The following is a 26,715-nucleotide window of genomic DNA, read 5'->3' as shown; positions in this document are numbered from 1 at the left end:
CTTAGATAGTATATTTATTTATTATTATATTTGTGAAAAAAATCAATCATAATCATTTAAAATAGTGCTTTATACTGTATTGTTCTTAAGAATCAAGACAACCTTAAAACACATTCAGAAACCTGCATCTTAAAATAAAAATCAATCTCAAAAATTCTCAAATCAAACAAACGAAGCACTTATTAATACACTACATCTGTTGTGATGGAGTGTTTTGAATTGTAGACTTTTCTCTATATTTTCCCTCTTTTTGTCGCACTTGACAGAGTTATTGATGCTGAATGATTTGTAATCAACCATCCAGACATTTGTAATTACCCAACGCTTATGAGCTGTACACAACACAGCACGCGCAAGCTTTAAATGTCATTTCTGCCTCCAGCAATCATCAAGCTGTTTACGTGCTTTCTGACAAGGCCGGCATATTTCTCATAGTATGAGATGATGAAGATTGGAGACAGTTTATTTGTGTGTTTCTCAGTGTTTACATGCTCATCCCAAAAGCAGACTCTTATTATCTAATGTGCAAAACGGTCTACTGGTGTACAAGCATAAAGCGCTCTCTTTCTTTTTGTCTTTTCTTGCCGCTGGCTGTGTGGCAGCTGGTTGGGATTCATGAACCGTACGGCCCTGGCATCCATGTCAATGATGTGAAATGAGATTGGAAATCAAATTGCACTTCCAAACAATAACTGCTGACAGGGCCATTTTTTCATATTTAATAACCTCTTCTTCTCTCGTCGGCTTTTTGCGATTCGTGCCAATACCGGCGAAGGTCTGAATTGACTTTCTTAAAACAGACGACGGCAATTCAAATGAACATTACGGATATGAATATCATCTTACTGAATGTTTAAAACAATGAAAGAACTTATTGTCATTGTGCAGACAATAGATCAAAACCCGACAATGAGTTGAATGCATAAAAAAATAAATGAGTCAGAGCCAGACATTAAAGGCGTTCTTAAAAATTATATCTCTCTAATAACATTAAAAGGAATTTTAATTTAGCATCCGTCAGTTTCCTTTATAATTATCACATTTCTTCTTTCAACAAATTCTCTCTCTCTCTCTCTGTTTCACATTCAATCAGACGGTTTCTTTGGAAGAGCGGCGTGACTGAATTCAACCGAATTTATGCAACTCATGAAAAGACGTCTTGCATGAGAAGGGGACGTGGTGTCTGTGCTTTCAATACACATCTCGGTTCTCTTAGAAGACTGGGCCACTTAGGACTTGTTACTACATTCTGAATGAGCCCGAGGGTGTGAATAATTCAGATGGCCAGGACAGTCTCGGTTCTGAGAAAATGGACGTCGCTGTTTTTCCATCTCTCTTTCCTAAGATTTCTCTTCCATGTGGTTATACTGTAAGGCCATCAGAAACACAGAGGTGTACTTCATTTCCATATGGCTCGAGTGATGAGATTTCATCTTTTCTGACGCAAAACAGAATCTGTCTACAATTTTATTTTTATTTTAATTTTAAGTTTATTTTTAAGCAATTTTCGAGAGGATCATGTGCTAGTTATTGTTCATGGCTGGTCCCGCACTCAGTACCTTCATCTTGTAAAATCAACCCCGACCCACCCCTATATCCCCCCCAACCCCCCACCCCCCCTCCTTGTAGATGGGTGACATGAGGACCCAGTGATTAGCCTCATAGCAAGAATGTTTCTGGTTAAAGTCTCTTCTAAACCAGTTGGCATTTCTGTGCGGAGTTTGCTTGTTCTCCCCGTGTTTGAGTGTGTTTTCCCCGGGTTCTCAAATTTCCTCCCACAGTCCAAAAAACATGTAACCTTGGCATCATATTCAAGCCCTTAGCAAGCCGCATATCTCTCCTAATAAGTCGGGTAGTTCTTCGGGATCTACCTGATTTTACACTCCCCTCTCGTCCTGCTAACGTGAGGGAGCCCAGGTCTCGAGGATTTTATAAGCTTAGGGCTCTTTCCCTGGACAGCATGCCAGACAAGCTTTATTATCAATCCTCAGCTAAGTGTAAACTCTTAAAAATCATGTTAGTTAGCAAATGTTAGTAAAAACCACTTTAGGATATAACTAATTTTGTTTAATTAGCCATCAAAGGGACCGACCTAAAAGTTGAAAATCAGTCGTCTGGATTTTTCAACCACAGAAAAAAAGGCATCCCTTTCAGCGCACTCAGTGCTCCAATTCATTCACTCATTCTCATTCACTCCCTTAAGTGGACTAATAGAAAATGAATGACTGTACAGGGAATCATTTCAGATACAGTCTTTTCAGATACAGTCAGTCAGTTTCTTGCATGGCTAAAAAAGAGATTGATTTGCTAGTTTAGGTGTGTTTAATTGGGTTGTAGTTATTTTGCAGGACGGCAGCCATCCTGGAATGAATGCATGTTCCATTTGGAAGGGCTCATCACTATGCCCTATATCCTTCAAATTGTTTACCCTCTGGAGCCCTTCCAAACAAAACACACTGTTTTACAAAAAAAAAAAAAAAAAAAAGCAACAACAACAACTTCCAAGTCAAAGGATCATGGGGGCTTGAAGTATCTGTCAGGTGTACTCTTCGAAATCCTTTAATACACAAAGAGTGCTCTGAAGAGGACAGTTTGGAACATTTTGGTCTGGAACGACACTTCAGTATGGTGGCCATGACTAGTTTCGCCCCAAAGTGCCCTTCAGAAGTTGATAACGGCTGCCCTTAACTTGCTAACTTCTCTCTGTCTCGTTTCGTTGGATTTATGTCGTTGATTACATTACACAAGTGTCCACTACTGGCATAACATCTGAATGGATTTAAATGGACAGCCCTAAACCCATGAGCACTTGGTGACTACACTGTTGTGATGTCAAAATTGTGTTGTATTCTGGGACATATATGTGCTGGAGTGGACATATGAAGCTGTCTCAGACCCTTAATTGGTCAAATTAGAGGGATTGAGGGTATGTCCATAAGCTTCCCTTGTTCTCTTGACAAGGTAGAATGCACTTGAAAATGGCAGTGGGGATTCCCATAGGAAACAAGGGAAGGAAAGTTTGTGAGTGTGTGTCTAAAATTGTAGTGAAATGCAGCCTATTTATCATCAGGGTATGGTTCTTTTTTTCTCAAAACGTGGCTTGTTTGCAGTTCTCTACTTCAATTTCTATTTAATTATGAAGTTTAAATACTTCATTTAGTGACATTTTATGCACTATTTTTAGCTGGATTACCCTGTCAGATGGTCATCATAAGCACACTTTTTGATGTAACAATAATATTTTAATAATAGATAATAGATTTAGACGAAAGAAATATGAAAAATAGTTCAAAAACATATATTAGAATAAAAGTAGCCTAGTGTCATTAAGACAAATAACAAACTGGCCAGCACATTCAACTTTCCTCAGTCAAAATTTGGCCAATAATATACAATTAAAACATTTCACTCTTTTTTCAAACAAGTACATTTGAAAATGTATGGATAACCAAAAGAACTTAATGTATTTACTATTAAAATTTATTTCATTATGGTTCGCTTTTGTTGCTTTACACCATTTCAATGGTCATTTTTTTCAAATGTACATTTACTGATGTACCAAAAATGACCACAGTTCAAACAGATCCATGCAGGCTCAGTATCTTGGCTGTCATTGACTGCAGTGGCAATTAATGCCACTTCTTTATTTATTTATTTATTACATAATTTAAATTAATTATTAAACAGTATACACTACAATATATTGACAAAACGCGAAAGAATGACAACAAATAAAGGTGTGTGTTTGTGTGTTCTAAAGTTTGCATGTACTTGGATGGTGGGAAACTATTGGCTTTAGTAGGTGGTTTTCAAGACATTTGCCAAAAGGTCTAAAACAAAAGAGACAAATACTGATCCCCACACAGAGTGGAGACTGCAGTCTCATCAGCACCTGAGCCAGGGAAACTCCAGGCCCAACCAGTGCGCAGCCTCCTCGCATGGAACTCGCATACTATTCAAGGTCTTTTAAACAGTTTTATCTGACAGAATGGCATAAAGAAGCAGACATCCTCATTCTCACAATGAGTTTCTGAGTTCCCGCACCCTTCCAACTGAGTTTGTTCTTATGTGGGAACATGTTCAGTGCTGTTGTGAATACTTTGTAAACTCCTGACTTGCTTATTCCAATTATTTGATTCAATGAGTTAAATTGTAGTTAACTAGTGCAACAGGAAAAAATAGTTTAATATAGGCTTCTCTAAAACTGTAAATATTTCCCTTTAATTTTACTTAGGCTAAATTATTTTTTTATTTGAAATCTAGTTTGTGTTTTGGCGCTGCAGCATATGGTGGACCTCAAATATTTTTCATTCTTCTATTTCATAGTAGATAACTGACCTACAAAAATGTATATTTTAACTATTCCAACTATTCAAAATTCATTGTAAAAAAAAAAATAAATAAATAAAAAAAAATAAAAAAAAATATAAATATATATATATATATATATATATATATATATATATATATATATATATATATATATATATATATATTTTTTTTTTTTTTTCCCCAAGAAAAATATATGAATTATGTTTTTGTTTGAGCCCGTCCACTACTCAACTGTGCGGGTGGATGATTTTCAGTCAGTGTAAAGTAAGGATTTAATTAATGGTCCACTAATGGTTGTATCAATCCTGTCAAACATTTGCAATTTTTTTTTTAATGTCATAATTTAAACATTATGTCTTTAGATTTTAAAGAAATAAAGGTTGAACACATACCAACTTTTTTTTTACTTTAAAAAAGTGAAAGTAACTTAATTGTTTTCAAAGCGTTTTCAGACCTCAAAAAAGTTTTTTTTACACCCTTTTGAACACCCAAAAACATGAAAAATGTCTATTTAGGGTTTAAAGTAACAATACTCAAGATGTGCACATTTTGGCAATTTTTAAGTTAAAGCTCAACTGTTACAGTAGCGCATGTGCAGTATATGTCTATCAAATTCTTTATATATGCAAAGGAAAGAAGCAAATTTTTGACATGTATTTGCTTGTGATTTCCCATACAGTGAGACAAATAAAGGGCTATTTGTGATCACTGCATTATTGACAATCCTGCAGACCAAAGCAGGGACATCATGAAAAAATCAATTAACAAGGCTCAGAATGAGATTCATTTGTCTAAACTGCTTGGAGTGGCCAATAGTGAAACATTATCTTCTGTTTTAGTCTTCAATATGATCTTCAGTTCCATAAAATATTGAACATTTGAGCCTTCTGGTCTTTGGAATTAAAGGGATAGTTTGTTTCCGATTATAAACTGTCAGATAATAAATATATTATCATAAAGATCATGAATATCACTCATAACTTTCTTCTGTGAAATACAAACCAAGATATTTTTGAATGCTTTTTTGATACAATTGAGTTAAAAACACACTGACATTCATCATGATGACCTTTTAACTTTTATCTAATGTACTATTGTGGAAGAAAAATTCACCTGTGTTTGGAAAGATCAGCCAATGATGGCAGAATTTACATTTTTAGGCGACACACACTTTTCATTTTCTTCTATTTATTAATCTCTGTTTGTCATTGTCTTTGTCTCCTCACTGATCAGGTGGCTCAGCTCTCGCTCTGCAGTGACAGTACGATCATTCTTCTTCTCTCGTGACCGCTTGCTTTATTGATTTATGTAAAGTACCCGTTTTAATTCAAGCTTTTGTTTGAGTGAATTTAGTCCAGTGGTTATTTAGTCTGAATATCTCATGATTAATGGCATAATAAACATGTTTCTTTTGTCACAGGCCAAACATGAAGTGGTTAGATGGATGTTTATGTAAGTCTTACTTTCCTCAACTACATTACGGCTATTAAAGCTGTACTTTATATGAAGGTAGACATGTAAAACCCTAGTGTACAAGAAGTCGTTTTCATCAATTACTTAAGTTTCTTTAAACCTGCGTGTTCTTGGGAACAATTATACAGTGAATACAGTAAAATATTTTTATTTATTTATATATCTTTATTACATATATTTTAACCATGTTGCATTAGGACCTGCTTTTTTCTTTGAAATTAAATATATATATGTATGTGTATATATATATATATATATATATATATATATATATATATATATATATATATATATATATATATATATTTTTTTTTTTTTTTTTTTTTTTTTTTTTTTTTTTTGCTCGCCTGCCGGGTTTAGAAGAAGTGTGCATCACTGAATGGGGCATACGAATATGATGTGTGTTTGGAACTCACTTCATTATTATTGCTTATTTATTAGTTTTCTGGAAATTAGAACTGAATTTAGAAATAGTTTTAAAACAAATCTTTGCGCTTAACAAACTAAATTAAATATGTAGGCTAATGGATGTCGTCAGTGGAGTGCATCCAACACTGTTTCCTTACCCACCAAAGTAAACGAGTAAAGTAAAGAGTAAAAGTAAAGAAACAGAGAAAATAAAGAGGCCGAATGGAGGAGGCTCTTTCTTTATCCTCACGCTGCAGATGGTCTGTTTCCTCGCAAGTAAAGCATTCAGTTTTTCCACTTACATAGTTTGCCATGTAAATAGCAAATGCACCATAGCTAGCTCTTAAATGGGAATGTGAGATGAAAGTCTGATTGGTTTAATGCACTTTATGCTCAAAACATACCCAAGCACAAACCTGTTAGAACATGCACCGGAGTGTAAACCGTATTTTTCTGTCCACATGCTATATATGGTCTAAAACCTGCAGGTGGGCAAATCTAAGCTTGTTTTTAGCAAAAACAAATATAAATATGCATATAATAAATAATACTGCTAATAATAATAACATTATACAAAGGCAAATTGTCATGAATAAACTGAAAAAGCCACCCGTGATACAGAAGGCATGAAAGTATGGTTTTTATATTTATGTAGGCTAGAAAACAATATGTTTTGTAATATTTTAATCCTTTATATTTATATCCTATATATATCCTTATTATATCCTATATCTATATATATCCTTAATATTTTAATTCTTTTTCAAATGTAAAGATATTTGCATATTGCTGTAGCCTACATCCTGTCTGTATTAAGCAATGTGTAAGCGAGGCACACAGACTGGCTTTTTATTCTGGTCTATTGAACTATTTATTATAGTTTCTAAAAATAGCAATGCGCCAGCAATGCGCCGTAACACTCCTCCATTTTTACACCAGAACGCCTATGGGCGCACATGTGACCGCAAATGCATTTGCTATTTAAACAGCGTGGCGTGTTGTCATAATTTTCCTTTCGAGATTAAAACAAATGTAAGTGGACGGGGCTAAAGATCATTTGTCAGTGTTTCTCTGTTGAGTTATTGTAGTTTTTCTGCATGAATTCTGCGATTAAACATTTTTTTTTTTACATTTAAATAGATACAGATGTAAAAGCATAAAAAACCTTTACCAATATTGACGTCATGTTCATAACTGATCTGTCTTCAAAGGTTTGTCAATTACTGTTAAAAGTCAATTTTACTAATGTGACCTAACTCTGTCACACTCTATTGAATCGATAAATGTAAGGCAAGGCGAGTTTATTCATATAGCGCATTTCATACACAATGGTAAATCAAAGTGCTTTACATAAACAAGAAAAAAGAGACAAGTATAAGAAAATCAACATAACAAAGAATGAAAAATGATTTAAAAATAATTAAAATGTGTTAAACTGGTTAAAAGAATGAAAAAGAAATGAAAGACATAATAGTGCGATCTGTCAGATATAGCACAGTGCTCATTAAGTAAAGGCACACCTAAACAGATGTGTTTTAAGTCTTAATTTAAATGTGCCTAATGTTGGAGCACATCAATTGAGCATCAATTTGTTCCTTAGAAGAAAAAAAAAAGTTAAACAAGAAGATAAGTAAATGGCAACAGTGTTCCTTATTTGTGTACACCTTCTCTTTAACTGTGGAAAAGTTAATAAGCTTCAAAACCATCACTAAGTGGCTTGCTTACTGGCGACAATTCAGTTCAATTCAATTCTACAAAAAGTAGACTTTCGGCTACTTTTTCCCTAAACAGGGCATGCCCTTTTTCCTTCACATGCTTGATTCCCCCCTTCTTTTTCTTGTGATCCCACAGCTCAAGGGGATCTGTTACTAAAGCCCAATACCCACAAAAGCTATGTAGAGCTGGAGGGTGTGCACCAAATAAAGAGGACAGAAAGTGCCTATAGAGCAGATTTCATACAGACGCGTCTTAAATAAAGACCCACAGTTCCTACAACACTGAGTCATCTAAGAGGCATCAACTGGCTTCTCATAAACATGACGTAAGATGTGCAGAATTATTCGATCTGTTTTGACTGCTGTTACCTCAATGATGCGTTCTTAAGGAGAATAGTGAGTTTGTTAAAGTTTAAAACGCCTTGCTCAGCATTTATTAGGAGCTTAATGTGGCCATTGGTATCGATCCTCAGTTATGTTTCTGACAGGAAGTGTAACCTGAACACATTTACTGAAACACTGGCATTTTTGCATTAGAGACTAGAAGAGCTACAATTAGACGAGCAGGCGTTTTTGTTAGCCAGGGCTATGAAAAGAGTTGGAGAAAGCCGATACTCTGTTGAATATGTTTCTGTCTCTGCTTGGCCTCATGTTTCTCTTTTGGATAGTCTGTTGTAGTGATGTGTGTTTCAATGCTGTGCGACAGACAATTCCTTCAATGGAGTTTGGCTCATTTGAAACGTTAGTTTCTGAACATGGCATGATTTTTAAGTATGAAGATAACAGTCATACACAATCTGATTGATATGCACCAAAACGGCCAGTCTTACTGTAGAACACTCATAAACAAACTCTGGACTGGTTTGTTTGTGGTTAGAAAGTAATTCAACTTATCAGACCAACGAAGCATACTTTAACACAATCTATGACAAAAGAATGCATGAAAACCACCAGTGTTTGTTTGATAATACCTTTAAAAATGACTTAAGGTTCAACCCGAAGCAAACACAATATAATATGAGTGAGACAAACATATTTCAGACAACTTTCCAACACACAAAAACAGATAAATCTTTGATTTTCGCTCAAAATGATGGAGTAATACAGACATCTACGATGAAAGCCACATTAAGCCCTCAAATCAGCGATCCATTCAAGCTAATGACTGATATAAACAGAAAAGCCTACTTTGACCAGTGACAAACTTACAATTGATGCAAATCAGCAAATTTTCATTCATTCAGGAATGTTGCCAGAAAGATTCAATTGAAAGTAATCTTGAGAAAATCGCTCCATCTTTAATCCATCTAATCTTTAATGGATTCAAAATAAAGAAATCAATCTACGTTTGAATTTACACCCAAGACTACAGAACACTGGCACAAATTAGACTTTTACCACTGTGTAACTCCAGATTTATATTTACTCAAATGATTTTACACACTGGTAGTTCTTTGGCCAATCTTGTAGGTGTGGAGTTAGTCAGTGTAGGAACAGTGAGGTGTTGAACTTTTAAGTATAAGAGTGAGAGCTCTATACAGTACATTCTACACTCACAGAACAGTACACTACCTAACAAAAGTCTTGTCGCCTGTTCAAGTTTTAGGAACGACAAATAATAACTTGACTTCTAGTTGATCATTTGATACCACAAGTGGATTATATAAAAGCACAGGCCTCTAGATTATGCTTTTACCAAAATAAAATATAAACATGCCTTGATTTTTAATTATTTAATTAGGACAGTACAGTCTGACTTCGCTTAGACAAAATTCTTGTCACTTAACAGGACTAATTTACAGTATAGAATATAAAGTCATGTTGCAGTGGAAAAATAATTTATATTGTGTACGACTCCCATGAGCTTGGACTACTGCATCCATACATATCTGCAGTTACTCAATGTTCTCTCAGGACTCCTAGAGTTCACCAAGATTCTTTGGATTCATCTTCAATGCCTTCTCCTTCATCTTACCCCACACATGCTCAATAATGTTCATGTCTGGTTACTGGGATGGCCAATCCTGGAGCACCTTGACCTTCTTTGCTATTAGGAACTTTGATGTGGAGGCTGAAGAAAGTGTAGGAGTGCTATCCTGCTGAAGAATTTGCCCTCTCCTGTCATTTGTAATGTAATGGGCAGCACAAATGTCTCAATAGCTCAGGCTGTTGATGTTGCCATCCACTCTGCAGATCTCTCGCACGCCCCCATACCGAATGTAACCCCAAACCATGATTTTTCCTTTATCAAACTTGACTGGTTTCTGTGAGAATCTTTGGTCCATGCATGTTTCAATAGATCTTCTGCACTATTTGTGATGATTGGGATGCATCTTCTGTCACTTTTCCAAATGATCAACTAGAAGTCAAATTATTATGTGTTGCTCTTACAACTGGGTTCGATGACAAGAATTTTGTCAGGTAGTGTACTATATTGAGATGTACTGTTCTGTAAGTGTTTTAAAAATTGTGTCTCTCTGCCTTCATCTTTCAAACTGCCTACAGAACATACTGTACAAATTCACTGCATTCTGTGGTACATCACCTTAAACAATGTGTAAATACTGCCTTCTGTGTACTTTCAGAAATAAAAGTACAAAACCTGTTGCTGAGCCGTTACCTTTACAAGAGGTACACATTTGTACCTTAAATGTACATATTGATGCCTAAAAGCTTCAAATGTGTATCTCGTATACATTAAAGGTGCACAAATATCTGCGAAAGGTACAAAATTATACATTTAAGGTACCTTTATTTCCACATGATAGTGTTCTGTATGAAGTCTTATTATTGTTTGTTTTTTTTATTTACCATTGGGGTTTTTAATGGAATTGTGTTTACGGGGTTTCTGCCGGTTTCACTATGACAAATTTAAGACTTTTAAAGACATTTTAGGAACATTATAAATGAAATCTCAGACTTTTACAGGGCAAAATGCTTAGGATGTTTGTAATGGCCCGTGGAATACTTTTTTTTACTTGCCTCGTTAAAAAATTTAATTTGGTTATTTCTTGTAATATATACAATTATAAATTGTAATATATACATTTTAGTTTCAAAAACTGTTAAATAAAAAACGACCTTTTGAATACTGAGATAATTCTGAAAAAATACTTTATTTTAATCACAGCATTGTCAAAACCTTAGTGAAACATATTTTAGTGTTTTGTTCTCTTTTATTTAAAAGACTATTCTTATATATATATATATATATATATATATATATATATATATATATATATATATATATATATATATATATATATATATATTTTTTTTTTTTTTTTTTTTTTTTTTAACTAGAATAAACTAAATTTATTCCAAACAAACATTTATGCATAAATACATGGAGAACTTTGAAACAAATGTTATTGTAAGGATGTGAGGAAGATAAACCATATTGGCAACTAGTGTTCATCAATTTTACTTTTGTTCAACGTGTTTTTGTTTTTTTTGTTTTTTTTTAGATAGATTGTTAGTTGTAGCGATTGGGAAGCTTTACGTGGACACAGTAACATTAAGATGTGTTTAAAAAGTATTTAACCATATTTCAGAAAATTTTAGAGTTGTAAGGCCTAAATTATAGTTTTGGAAAATTTTAAAGTTTTGTAGACCCCGCGGACACCCTGGTGTAATCATATTTGGTTATCTGCAGCAAGTTTTGAAACCCCTGTTGAAAATCAAGTCTCAAGTGTATTAAAGACAGTTAAAATATTGACAGCCAACTCTCTTTAGCATCAACCCAAACTTTAACACATTATAGGGAACTCATTAAATACTCATTTAAAAGGCCCTGTAGTGTTACTGCGGAGTTATCACAAGAATCTTTTTATAATAATAAAATGTACATACAGTTATCAGTGTCAATCAGGTTACCATTTTGGGTCCTTTGCTCAATAAAAGATGAAAGAATTTGAAAATTTAAAATAGCAGTTGACAAAATAACAATTCAATTCAATTAAATTCAACTTTATTTGTAAAGCGCTTTTACAATGTAGATTGTGTCAAAGCAGCTTCACATAAATGGTCATAGTAACTGGAACAGTGTGGTTCAGGTTTTAGTGTTTAAGTTCAGTTCAGTTCAGTTTAGCTCAGTTCAGTGTGATTTAATCATTACTCACAGTTCTTCAGTTACATTACTTCAGTTCAAACACTGAAGAGCCAATTCATCGATGCGTAGCTCTACCAATCCTGAACCATGCAAGGCAGTGAACAGTAAATGCTTATAATAAATAGATCATTGTCATGCATTGTTGTGGATTCTAGTATAGTTATCTTTATCGAGACAGTAACATTTATAAATAAAGAGCCAAAAATAATTAATTCCCAACTAAACATTAACATTTCAAACATTCTGAGTTGACTGATGCATTTATAGTATGCAGACAAATCTGTCATTCTCACACAGCCCAACAACCACCAACAGGGTTAACTCGAGGATCCAACAAATCCAAACAACCACTGAAATATAATGCTTGTCGGAGAACAAGCCTCGGACTAGAGTATCCATTTCTGCAGTAAAAAGCCTGAAAACACCCACACAAGGTGTTGTATAGAGATGTCCCACTGAGAGAAAGAGATAAGGGTCAGTTATTATTGGGGTCCTGTGTGTGGGTTGATTCACTGGTTCATGACAGGAAACATAAAATGCTTTATTGAGAGGACAAAGGTTTTCTGGCAAATTAGGCACTGCTCAAGTTTCTTCCTATCACTCTCTCTAAGCTATTCTGGTAGGCAATGGGTTTGGTAATAGTGTAGGCTTATATACAGTGGAGATCAAAATTAGAGAGCAAACTACAATTTCCTACAGTCTTATTTGAAGGAGCAAAAGAGCATTATTTTAAGCATGGCTCGTAAAAACATTTCATACAGCTTGTCTAAAGATTTAAATTAGATATTTAAACACTGGTCTAAACTACAGACCAGATTCCTCTCAGTTATTGGTATTTATCTGGCACTTGATTTAGAGAATATGGGGTGTAGTGACCAATTCTCTCAAAGTGATCTAACCTGCTATTGTGAGGTCAGAGAACTGTAAAATTATGTGAAATGGAAAAAAACAGTTTTAAACCTAAAACTTTGAAATAATGAAATGCCAGCCCAAAGACCTGACCTAAACCTGATTGAAAATCTTGATTGAAAATCTAATGAAAATTGTGGCTACAAATGTACAATTCTGATGTCAAATGTACTACTGCAAATGTCATTCACACGGAGCAAGAGCCTGGACACTTTCTACACATTTCTGACTTCTGCAACCTTTAGAAATTTTAGTTGTAATATTTCTTTGTGCAACAATCATAGCTGCTATCTAATAGCATTTTTGTAAAACACTGTTCTATTAGCTATTAAATACTCTTATATGAAAGAGGAAGATTGATATTTCTTTTTTAAAAACCAAGTGTTTATAAATTCCTAGTTTTGATCTCCATTGTATTTGATACAGAGCATTTTTTATAGATTATGTGCAACCCTGACACTGTACCACATTATGATTGTGGATGTTTCTCCATCTAAGCAATGTAAAGATCTGGCACAGCAGCTCTGAGTCTCTCAACCAAATCAGTTTTTATTGGACCTTCACTGGCAGCGGCCATAAACATCCTGCTCGCTCCTGTACAGCCCAGCTGTGAGTTATTACTCAGGGTTGCGGGGACATGCCAGAACTGGTGCACCTTTTCCAATATTTTTTCCCCATAGAATTACTCTAGACATGAATGGAATAAGCAAAGAAGCTTATTGTGAGATTAAAATTAATTTGCGTTTGTTATCCAAATATGAAAATAATTTAAATATACAACACCTGTAGTCTGCTGTTACACATACACATTGTCACACATGCAGATACACAGTAAAACAAAGACAAGCCTGTGATGTTCATTCATAATAATTCTCTAATTGTACCAGACTGAGGATTAAAGAACTGACAGCTGATTAAACGGGTATATTTAAGCTTTTTTAAATATATTCTCTTTAACTGTATTAATTGATGTTTAAGGAAAGAACAAAGCTGCAATCTTTGAAGCTGTGTTTTTCACTTTTAATTATTTAAATTGAAATGAGCGAGAATGTGGAGGATGTCTTTACATCCCATGTCTTTATGGACTTGCATTTTATTCATTTTTAATCCAAGCCTAAAGAAAACAAAAACCACAGACACTTATTGCTTATTATATCTTAGTGGGTTGTACTGATAACACTTTACAATGAGAACTGTTAGTTAATGCATTAACTAAAAATGTAAGAAGTAATTTGTTACAGCATTTATTAATTTAATGTTTTATAATAAAAATGTTGATCATTGGTTCATGTTAGCACTGTTCCATCAAATAATATTTACTAATATATTATTTTAAAAAATACATTTATTCATGTTCCAGTTGAGGTTAAGGCAAATCTACATTGGTAAAAATCTAAATTTTTTGTTAATAAAACAATTAATAAAAATACGTTTTGTGTCTTTCTATTTTTAAAAATGTGATTTGCTGTTACTATTTTTATTAGCTGTGAAATTGGCAATAGGTTAGTGGTGTGCTTTACATATTCAGTTGAAGTCAGAATTATTAGCCCCCCTTTGATTTTTGTTTTTTGTTTTTTAAATATTCCCCAAATTATGTTTAACAGAGCAAGGAAATTTTCACAGTATGTCTAATAATATTTTTTCTTATGGAGAAAGTGTTATGTGTTTTATTTCGGCTAGAATAAAAGCAGTTTTTAATTTTTTAAAAACCATTTTAAAGTCAAAATTCTTAGCCCCCAACTATTTTTATTGATAGTCTACAGAACAAACCATCGTTATACAATAACTTGCCTAATTACTCTAACCTGCCTAGTTAACCTAATCAACCTGGTTAAGTCGTTAAATGTCACTTTATGCTGTATAGAGGTGTTTATGGAAAATAATTAATCAAATATTATTTACTGTCATCATGGCAAAGATAAAATAAATTAGTTATTAGAAAAGAGTTATTAAAACTATAGAAAAGTGTTGAAAAAAATCTCTCGGTTAAACAGAAAGTGGGGGGGAAATAAACAGGGGGCGACTAATTCCACTAACTTCAACTGTAAATATCAAATATATGTCTTTCTATTTACAATTTAGGTTCAATTCAATGATACAAATTTTAAGTAAATACTTTGAAATATTTACAAGCATTTCTAAGTGAAATTTGTGTGAAATTAATTTTTCATTGAATAAAATAAAATCTATTCTTTTTACTTTTTCATCAGTTAGTTCAGTGCTGTGTATTTTAATGCTTATCTATATAATTAGAAAATGCTTATCTTCCTTGTTCATATAATTATAGTTAATAGCTAATAGAACACTGTATTTTACTTTTCGCATGGCAACATAATACCAAACTCTTTTGAAATCCATTGCTTGTCTAGTCTCTATTGGGTGTGGAGTACTATTTGTGTCCCACTCTTAGATGCAGTCTTCCAAATGAGTTTCCACGATAGTTATAATGCTGCCCATGTAGGCAGTTGGCGGCGAGGCATCTTACTAGGTTTTGGAACAGAGCTACTGTCTGTCACCATGGAGATTTACCGCAGAACTTCAATAGTCAAGCAAAGCTCAGATTGAGAGATGCAGTCAGATCTCACTGAGGTTCAACAAGGGAGGAACAGCGCCATCTATAGGACCAAACTAAACCTCCATAAAACAACACCATTGGAATGCATTAGACATTGACTCTTTTCCAAGGACACCACTGAAACCTGTTCACTCAAATCTCTAACATCCATTACAAAGCACATTTTCATAAATGACCGATGCAGACGGGCCATTCACTAGACACCATTTAGATTCATTCATTTTGTGGAGGCTTTCATCCACAGCCAAGTGAGCATGTTTTTTATGGAAAATTACATAAAATAATGGTTGTTTTATTTTATTATTGATGATTCAGTGTAGATCCTTTATATTCCAAGCACTCTTAAAAAGAAAGGATCTTTATACATATTACATATCACATTTATACATATAACATTCTAAAGCATTTCTGCATACATTATGGTGTAAAAATTGTTTTTAGACTATTACTATATTCTTTAGAAGAGAAAAGTTTTAATTATTATTATTTGCATTATTAAAAGTTTGTTGTCTAAAATGTTCTTTGGGATGCACAAAATGATTTTTCTATGCCTTTATTTTTCAGTGTGCATATAGACATGCATAGATTAACCATACAAAAAGCTGGTAAATGATTTGTACTCGGCGTTAAGTGACCGTGAAACAGACATATTAACATCAGACTTACCTGATATGATGGGAGCCAGACGAAAAATATCAGACAGACGGCTGTTTACGGGCTCATATGGCGAGTCTTCCAATAAGTCATTAGCTGCAAGCAAAAAAGTAAAATAGTAAAAAAAAAATTCACAGAACTACAACTTTTGAAGTTTATACACTTTGTTATAAATGTCCTCTTGTCCAGCATTCTCATGACTGGACTCTCATGGATTCTGCTTACCCTGTAAACTTTGATATATACTCCAGAAGATGCGCAGGCAGTTCTTTTCTTTCTTCATTCCTCTCCTGCACTTGCAGTCATACAGAGGACTCTGTTTCATCGACTCTATGGCGTTCCTGCACTCGTCCTGCGCCTCTGGTTCAGCCAGCATGCTGAAGTTACCGGTTCTCCCGGCCACACACTGTCTCATAGTGCGGTACTTGGTGCTGCATCCGTACTTTCCCAAACACTGTTCATGAGCCCTAACGCAGTCCAGCCGAACCGAGCGAGACTGTGCGATCGCATCTGCCTTTGAGAAGTGCACTAAATCTGTGCGGGGAAAAGACAAAGTTAGACGTGAATACCATAGAATAGGAAAACTGGTTGGCAGAGTATCATCACAATGCTCTAATTGTTTAATGAAGATGATAACACTTACCTTCTAAGTTAGAAGACCCAATTCAAACAATTAGAGACAACTTATATGATAAAAGACAAAGACACTCAAATGTTTTATTCTAGTTCCTGCTATAAATTTATTTTTCGTTTCAGGCATTGTAATAATAACATTGCAACTCGTATGCATCTTAATTACAAGTGCGTTTCGCACAGCTGTAAGCCGCAAACAAACGTTGGAGCACATGGATTTCAACTTACCAAGCACAGGAAACATTATCCAAAAAGTTGCGAATATCATCGTCGCTTTATTCAGATCCATTCAGAGAGCAGAGAAACTGGTTAAATACGACATAGAACAAATTCCACAATAAATCCATTGCGCGCCAGCTGCGCACTGGCGAGGAACAAGTGATCAGACATCATATACACATCCGGACAGACTCCAACAAGCGCCGAGTGCTGCTGTGGTGGACACACCCCACGAGGAGATAATAAAAAAAGCAACAGGCTATTGAGAATTTAAAAAATAATACTAAGATTAAAAAACTATGAGTTATATTCAGACTTTTGATTTCTTCTTTATCAAATCTTCAACAATCGTTTAAAACAACGGCTTGCCTTAAAATATACAAGAACATTACGAAATGAATAAAAGTTAACGTCAGTCCACATTACATGTCAAACATGGGTGCTGTTTCGCTCTCAGTTGACCGACAATATGCATGTAAGGTCGAAGAACGCGCACTCTGTGGGAGAACACTGCGCATGTGCTCGGGTCTGGAGAAGGTCGGTCCTTTTGGCTCAGTTAGACAGTAAGTATTCGCTGATTAGGCACCATTAAGCACTTTACTTAATAAGAATTATCCAAAGACTGTCCAAGCATAAATGGAATCCACTTTGCGATCCATATCTGACACCCTGTGTGCGAATTATTGTCTGTCGACGTTTTTTTTTTTTTTTACCTTCCTTCCTCCTTGACACTTTTAGGTTGGTTTCGCCTATACACAAATTGTCCTCTAATGTTTAATATGAATTATGTAGACAAACACAAAGTGAAGCTGTTTCTGATATGTAAATGTAATAACTGACAAAGAATGTCATTAATTATGTTATCGTTGTACGAAACAGCGTTACCTCGAGGACAGGTGAAGGCATCTTTATCTTTAATGTATAGCGCATTAATGAAACGTCTTTGGAAAATGAGAACACACTCTTTTTAGATACTCAACCTTTAAACCACGTCAGTTTCTGTGTTCAACACAGCTAACAAAAGCAAATATGACGTCATTTAGCAATTGTTTGCTCTTATATGTTGCTTTTAGGGTAGCTTACTCAGAAATTATGAAGCCATCACTTTAGGGCTACCCGTTAAGATTTCTGTGTTATTTATTTATGCCTTTTGTATGATGAAAACCTCTCATAAAAAAAAGTTTTATTTCTTATTTGAGCGAATGGCGGAAATAAAAGCATGAGCGCCACCTGTGTACTAAAGACTAGTATAACAGCTGGCAATTCTATTCATTCAGTGGAGCAGTAGTACTTAGGAATGTCTAAATGTGCATATAGAATCCATATTAATAATAAAGTTATATTATTGCATATTCAGGATATTTTATTATTATTTTATTATTTTATTAATCCATTATTATCAGAACTAATCATTTAACATATTTACACTGATGTAAAATGTTCTCAGATCACTAATAAACTTTACACTTTGTAAATATGAATCAGAAGACTAGCAAAACAAAGCATATAATTACAGTCAAATTGATGAAACATCTGCCATGTGGTCATTATATCTTCATGCAGTGCCCCTGCAAGTAATTTCACTTTTTTATCTCTCAGATTGATCTATAAATGTTGATCCAATCATGTTTCCTTTATGTATGTCATATAGCAATTGATTTATCCTGGGTTGTTAACAAGCTCAATTCCACTAAAATCCAACAGACATCTGTTTTTTCTGTTTAATGACATTTTCAAAAAACATGAAGAATTAATTACACAGAGCTTAAATCATTAGCAATTGCCTGACATGCAGTAAACCAGTAAAACTAATGAGATTGCATAGGCATACTAAACTTGATTAGAAACTCAATATGTGATCAATACTTACCTTTAGGTTGTGTGAAGTCTAACCATCTAGGAAATGAGCTCTGCTGGATTTATTGTTGGTTAATCAAAGACATTGTCGGATGCCGATGGATAATGTGAATAACAGCATCACACAAAAGATGCACCATTGATCCAGCCATGCTTTTGCAGACAATTACCTTTCTTTGAAACCTGGCAATAAATCTGTCAGAGAGACAGAAAGCACATAGCTAAAACATTTCCTGAATGGAATTTGCTGACTCTAATTGATCATTCGTTCACATTCACAGGCCACTTTATAAGGCACACCTTGTTAGTACCAGGGTGAACCCTTTTGCATTCAGAACTGCCTTTACCTTTAACTACCCTTCCAAGAAAAAAAAATAATGTTTGGATTGCATTTCTTAACTCCTAATGTCACTAGTTAACACGATCAATGCATTGTTTTCAACACATCCCATCATTTCTAAAATATCAGTCTTTACCAAATGGTGGATATGTCGGTTTATGGCAAAAGTCATTCATATTAATACATATAATATCAAAAATCTAAAAATGTGACGTTTAAGACCAATTTATTTAAAAAATTCAAAATAAAACATTTTTGAACCAAAATAAAGTGTAGTAGTGCAACAGTTTGTTTGATTTTTCTTTTTTAAGCCAACAATGTTGTGTGTGTAAGCCATTATATAAAATGGCTTACAAAAAGTCTTTAAATGACTTTAAAGTCATTATTTATAACAGTAAAAACATGGTCAACCATTTGGTAGAGGTGCAGTCAAAGGGGTATACACACACATACAGTGGGTATGAAAAGTATTCAGATCCTCTTAAATCCTTTATTTTATATTTCAGTCATTGGCTAAAATCATTTACGTTCATTAACATTTTTCTCATTAATGTACCCTTTTCTAGTCTAATGGACCTCAGACTTGGCCGGGCCGAAGGTTTACATTTCAACAAGACAATGACCCTAAGCACACGTCTAAAAATGTAAAACAACTCCGTGGCTTTTCTTCAATTGCCCAGCCAGAGCCCTGACCTAAACCAAATCGAGCATCTCTGGAGAGACCTAAAAATGTCTGTCCACCAACGTTTACCATCCAATTGGACAAAACTGGAGAGGGTCGGCAAGGAGGAATGGCAGAGGATCCTCAAATCCAGGTGAGAAACTTGTTGCATCTTTCCCAAAAAGACTCATGGCTGTATTAGATCAAAAGAGTGCTTCTACTAAATTCTGAGCAAATGGTCTGAATATTTAGAACCATGTGATGTTTCAGTTTTTCTTTTTAACAAATCTTCAAAAATTGTCAACAATTCTGTTTTTCTGGCAATATGGGGTGCTGCTACATTTAATGAGGAAATAAAAATTAACTAATGATTTTAGCAAATGGCTGCAATATAACAATGTGTAATTTTTTTTGGAGGGCTGAATTCTTTCCGTACCCACTGTAAACATTTTATTGTACTATAGAAGCAAGGCTACTGGTTTCCAGCATTCTTTAACATTTATTACAGTATGTTCAACTAAAAAAAGGTTTAGTACCACAAGAGGCTGAGTAGATTTTTATTTGTGGGCAAACTGTCGCATGTTATGGCATAGGTTTAACATAGATGCAGGCGATTTTGAGCCATATTGATGTGATATCATAATGCAGTTACTGGAGATTCATCTCCTATTTTCCCAAATATGCTCTATTGGATTAAGTTTGGTGGCTATGGGGGCCATTTTAGTATAATGAACTCAAGTTCAAGAATCAGTGAAAGGATTTGAGCTTTGTGACATATGATCCACTTGGAAGAAACCATCATTATGTTTTATTTATAAGGTTTATTGTCTGAGGGGAAAACTTAGTTTAATGGGTGTTGGATTACTGTAATAGAAGAAACATTATGTAACGCAAGGGTAGTATAAGGTCTTGTGGATGTCAAGGATGGTGCATATTAAGACTCCATTGTACATATGGTTAAAGCACTTGATATATAAAACACTTGATGTGATTGCAGAATGCAGACTGACTATGGATTGTAGTAATTTGAACATACGCTATGTCCATATGTGGATTCACATACAGTATAAAAGCAGTCTCATCAAACAGAGTGCATCTCCATTTACCTAGTGTTAAAAAGAAAATCAATGGGAGATTTGTGGCAGGAAGTCTGTATATTCTCTGTGGCCTTTTCCTTCATTCAGAGAGCGTGAGGTTTGTTCTGTTTCTACCCCACAAATCTTAACCCTCATTTGGTCTGAGACTGTAAAAATGGGGAGAGCTGTAAAATTCAACTCCCAAGAATAATCCTTAAGAATGGCTCTCATTCATCACACTTAGAAACACACACACAGTATGGTGGTAAGCAATATTCTGGAGCAATCGATTGAGAGTAATTTGATCTGTGTCATCTGTACAGTTAATTGATTGCTCGTTTTCGAAAGCCATATTGGTGTGTAAGTGCATCCGGTCCATGTAGATGCCATTATGTGCTTGATCCCCATTATAACATATTAATTAGAAGAGAAAAGAAATGGCGTTCCTTTTCCTCTTCGTATGGCAAATGTGTTCAGTAGGAACATTTGTCTTTGAACAGCTAGGATGTAATTAAGTCACGTTTGAGGAACAGTAATTGCTGACTTTGATGATTCCTTTTGATTACTTGATCAAAGAAAAGAAAATTGCCTCAGTTTCAGCCTGTCAGCTAATAGACTTCCACTGAAGGCCTTTGGAAGTTGCAGAGATCACTGTGCATGGCGGGTTGAATTCAGAGCACACGGTTGATCAAAACCAACTCAAAATGACCAAGGAAGGAATTCCAGAACGTTCAGAAAATATGACTCCTTTTGATTTGCTTCTGTTTTTATTCATGTTCAAAAACCCATTGATTTTTTTTCTTGTTTAATAATACCATTCAAGAGTATTCCTCTCCAAATTTAACACTGACCAAAGGAAAAGAATTACATGTCTCATTTACAAACTACTGACATTTCTCACAAGTGGCTTTCTTCAATTCTCTCTCTTTAAGTGGGTGAGTAAGTGAAGTGCTGATGAGGTTGTTGATGTCTGGACAGATTCTCCCACTCATTTTAGCCTGCTGCTCATTTTCTTCGACAATTGCTCCTCTTGTCTGTTTGCTCAGTCTGATGGGATGTTCTGATTCTAGCAATAGTGTCTACACTACCTGAAAAAAGTCTTAATATCGATCCCATTTGTAAGAGAAACACATAATAACTTGAATTCTAGTTGATCATTTGGAAAAGTGGCAGAAGGTAGATTTGTCTGATTCCAATCATCACAAATACTGCAGAAGACTTATTTGAACACACACAGATTCAAGATTCCCACAGAAATCAGTCAAATTTGGTGAGAGAAAAATCATGTTTTGTGGGTTACATTCAGAATGGAGTCGTGCAAGAGATTTGCATAGTGGATGGCAACATCAACAGCCTGAGGTATCAAGTCATTTGTGCTGCCCCTTACATTACAAACCAGAGGAGAGGGTAAGTTTTTTTTAGCAGGATAGCGCTTCTTCTCATACTTCAACACATCAAAGTTCCTGAAAGACAAAAAGATCAAGGTGTTCCAGGATTGGCCAGCCCAGTTACCAGAGATAAATATTATTGAGCATGTCTGAGGTAAGTTTAAGGAGGAGGCATTGAAGATGAATCAAAAGAAACTTGATTAACTCTGGAAGTCCTTCAAGAATACTTTCTTTGCCATTCCAGATTACTTTAATAAGTTATTTAAGTCATTACAGAGATGTATGGATGCAGTCGTCCAAGCTCATGGGAGTCATAGACAATATTAATTATTTTTCTATTGCACAACATATTCTACATTGTAGATTATTTCAGCAAAGCCAGACCTGACTGTCCTACTTAAATAATTAAAAAATCAAGGCATGATCATATTTTATTTTGGTAAAATAAGAATAATTTAGAGGTCTTTGCCTTTCATATAAGCCACTTCTGATACCAAATAATCAACTACAAACCAAGTTATTATTTGTTGTTCCTAAAACTTGAATAGTAGACAAGACTTTGGTCAGGTAGTGTAGATCCTTTTCTCAAAGTGTTCCAGCAAATTTTAAGAGTGTTGTAACAATTATTATGAACTCCAGCCTAACTTCAAGTTTCACCCAAATATGGTTATTATATTATTATGAATTTACTTTATCTTTATGAGTAACAATATTCTAATTCATAACACTATCATCTAGATGAACACATTTCAACATAAAATGTTCATTAAGAAATTAAAATGTCTATTATATTCTTGCTTGGAGTTTAGTTTTATTCATTTACCACCTATTTGCTTGTCAAATATGTTACTGTCTCATTACTGGAGCTCATCTAGCTCTGCACAGACTTACACTCTCTACAACAGGTGTCGCAGTGGGTTGTGCTGTCGCCTCACAGCAAGAAGGTCGCTGGTTCGAACCTCGGCTGGGTCAGTTGGCATATCTGTGTGGAGTTTGCCTGTTCTCCCTGTGATAGTGTGGATTTCCTCCGGCTGCTCTGGTTTACCCCACAAGTCTAAAGACATGCGCAATGGGTGAATTGGGCAAGCTAAATTGTCCGTAGTTTATTAGTGTATATGAGAGTGTAAGGGTGCTTCCCAGTGATGGGTTGCAGCTGGAAAGGAATCCGCTGCGTAAAACATAAATTGAATAAGTTGGCGATTCATTCCGCTGTGGTGACCCCTAATTAATAAAGAGACTAAGACGAAAAGAAAATGAATGAATGAATAATAATAATAATAATAATATTAATACTACTAATAATAAAAATACATTTTATTTATAGTGTGCTTTTCTCAGACCCAAGGCATGCAAGGCAAAGCATAACAGTAAAAACACCACAATAAGACATTCAAATATGAACAATAAAATTAAATCGACAAAAACAATCAACCTTAATTAAAAGCAATGGTAAAAATGTGAGTATTTAGAAGTAGCTTAAAACAGTCCAGAGAAGCGGCATTTCTGATGCTGATGGGTAGACTATTCCATAGCTTAGGCGCACTGTACGAAAAGCTCTACCACTTATGGCCATATCACAATAATCACTCATACTGTAATGCACTAATTGTGTTTCAGATGCTGTCATTTCTTATGACAGGCTGTATTTACCACAAGCTTCAGTTTTACTACATTTAATTTTCAGCACAGCGGATACACAGTGGTGTTTGCATGCCTCAGTTTAGCCACTATACTACATGCAATGCCATTGAATTAGCTTAATTTACTGTCTTCATTTTCATTGAAGAAACAGCTGATTAAAACTAATGGAAGCTAGCATATAAATAGTACCAGTAACTGAAAATATGCAGAAATAAATTAGTTTTTAGCTTATTTATCACAACTAATTAACTGCTGAATTACCTACAATTATAGTTTGATGAGGCCAAATTTCGTTTCCCAAAGCAAATATGAGTCGCGCTCCATCTAGTGGTTAAGCATTACAACAACAGAACATCAAATGTGAATGATAAAAGCAAGAATGGAACAAAAATGCTTAAAATAGGTAAATAAAGTTGGAAAATATTAAAATATTTTAATTATACAAACCTTTTATTTAATATAGATATTTTCATTAATTATATTTACATAAATTATTGAGAAAAAAATATGTATTTACCTCTCTGCTAAATGAATGGGATGGTGTTGCAGATTGCCGATAGATGGCACTGTTGTACAGTTTGTCACATTTCACACATGACGTAATAAACGAAACTGCAAAGACATTTGCTGTCTGGGCCCCATTCTCAAGATGCTCAGATTTGACTCACATTTGAAGCATATTTTAAAAGCACAGTTGTCAGTGCACATGAGGTCAGTAATTTGAAATTTCAAGGGAATTCAAGTACATTAAAAATGTAAAAAATGGTGTACCAAACTATGCATTAATAGATTCCACAGTTGAATTAATTTATTCCATTGTTGCATGTTATGTTATACATGGATTATGCCGATTTTGAATAGTAGCTAGTAGTATAATTATTGTTATATCAGTACAGAATATGATGTTATTTACACCATAATCTGTGTGTGGTTCCTATTTTGGTGCAAAACATTGTATTATCATTGTACTTTGTGTAAAAAACAACAACACAATAATACATGATACTTTTATCTTTTTTGTGTTCCTGCAGTAGTGATTGGGTGGTGCTGTCTGAGGATTGTGTGAAAATGTGATTTCTCTGTCTAGATTCATTTTTCTTTTCATTCTCAACAAAATCCAGGATTAAGTTACAGCTCGAGTGGCACAAGCCCCGAGTTTTGAAACCAGCTTTAAGAGGAGTTAAAGGCACTGCAAAGGTCAGTAAACATCCTTCCTAACATGAGTATTTTGCTTCATCTGACCACAGAAAAAATGTGCTGTTTGCAATCTAGCTAAACTGGGATAGTGTGCCGCTATGAGACGTCCCCAGGCTTCACAAGCTCTACATAGCAATGAGTGCCACTGGACACCATTGCCCTTGTTTTCTTGAAATACGCCACAAACGCATGTACTGTAACTCAGACAGCTACTGAAGATTTTTTTTGGCAACATTCTTATTATTCATCCCCAACATTTCTGCCCCACTTTCTGGAACAACTGTTGATTGACACTGCGTGTTTTAATTGCCTCCTTATCCTCTACAAGTTATTCTGCTCCAGGCTGCGTGAACAACAAAGGTGAAATCTGAAATCCCCTGGAGGAACGGCACCATTAATAACAACTTGTTTCCAGACCGACTGGTAGTCGTTTTCTATTAATAAGTTTATGTTACTCTCACAATGTTGTTGCTTATGTTCCTGCTGTAATTAAGTTGAAAGTTGGAAGTGACAGCACCCACTGAGGAACAATGTTTATTCAAGTTTGCTTCTCAATTGAAGTTGGAATACTTAACTGGACTGATTGTTGTGCCCACCCTGGTACCTTTAATACTCTGATTTGTATTCCTGCCACAAGTCTAATTACCTCTGACATGATTGCACATATAATGTGACATGCAAGGGCAAGTGAAGGCAGATCAGTCTTCGTCCTTACTCTGCCTTCCGGAGCATTGGGGGATGGCTTTGCATTGCACTTTGTTACCCAACTCGACAACCGCGACTGTCGATTTGATGAGGCTGTAAATGCGACCAAATGGAGAATAAGGGGGCTTTCTGAAGAGTAGCTGCTGATGCATTAGCTTCTGGTGCAGGTCTTTATAGACACATCCTGAGTGAGTGCAAATATAGGGATTTCACAGCAGGTCTGGTCAATTCTGTTGACATGCTGTGGATCTTCAGAGAGTGTGGAAATTTTAAGGTTACATCACTCTGTGCCCTCAACTGACTTCAAAAGAAAACATTTCAGCAGCTCAGAGAATCCAAAAACTACAGTACATTCTTGACATTTCTCTGCCTGTGTGCACTTGGCTACAACTGGCAAAAACATGACTAAATACTACAATACATATACAAAGGTTTTTGTGTTTTATGTTTTTGAAAAATGTCTCATGCTCTCCAAGGCTGTATTTGCAGTAAAAAAAAATTATACTGAGAAATATTTTACAAGAAAAGAAAGAAAAGTTTTTTTATCTTAGTAATGTTGTAAAATGTATTTCTGAGATTGTAAAGCTTAACTTTTAGCATAATTATTGGAGTCTTTTGTTTCGCACGATTCTGCTGAACTTATTCTAAATTACGGACTTATTCTAAAATGCTGACTGTATTACTGTACTTTATTTTCCCCAACCTTTTGGTATTACAGTTTGCAGCATCACATTTTGAATATCATCATTGCAAAAAATATTTATTGAAAATTGTTCTTAGTATATATATAAAAAATGTCTATATATTTTGTATACTGAGGT

The 26,715-nt window shown here is 34.7% G+C and overlaps 1 protein-coding gene and 1 long non-coding RNA gene across 2 annotated transcripts in view; one reads left to right on the top strand and one right to left on the bottom strand.

Moving 5' to 3' along the window:
- gfra1b (gdnf family receptor alpha 1b) overlaps window positions 1-17,099 on the bottom strand; it is a 53,857-nt gene extending 36,758 nt beyond the window's left edge. Inside the window, 3 exon segments of the mRNA NM_131731.1 lie at window positions 16,190-16,273; window positions 16,403-16,711; window positions 17,039-17,099. Of these exon segments, the coding sequence (NP_571806.1) occupies window positions 16,190-16,273; window positions 16,403-16,711; window positions 17,039-17,099 (454 nt within the window).
- The window catches only part of LOC147834503 (uncharacterized), a 755,156-nt gene that overhangs the window by 615,638 nt on the left and 112,803 nt on the right, over window positions 1-26,715 (top strand). The window lies entirely within an intron of this gene.

Source organism: Danio rerio, chromosome 12, assembly GCF_052040795.2.
Source record: "Danio rerio strain M-AB ecotype USA chromosome 12, GRCz13ab, whole genome shotgun sequence".
NCBI lineage: Eukaryota > Metazoa > Chordata > Actinopteri > Cypriniformes > Danionidae > Danio > Danio rerio.
Note: the sequence above shows the minus strand (reverse complement) of the source record. Positions and strands in the feature narration are given on the sequence as shown.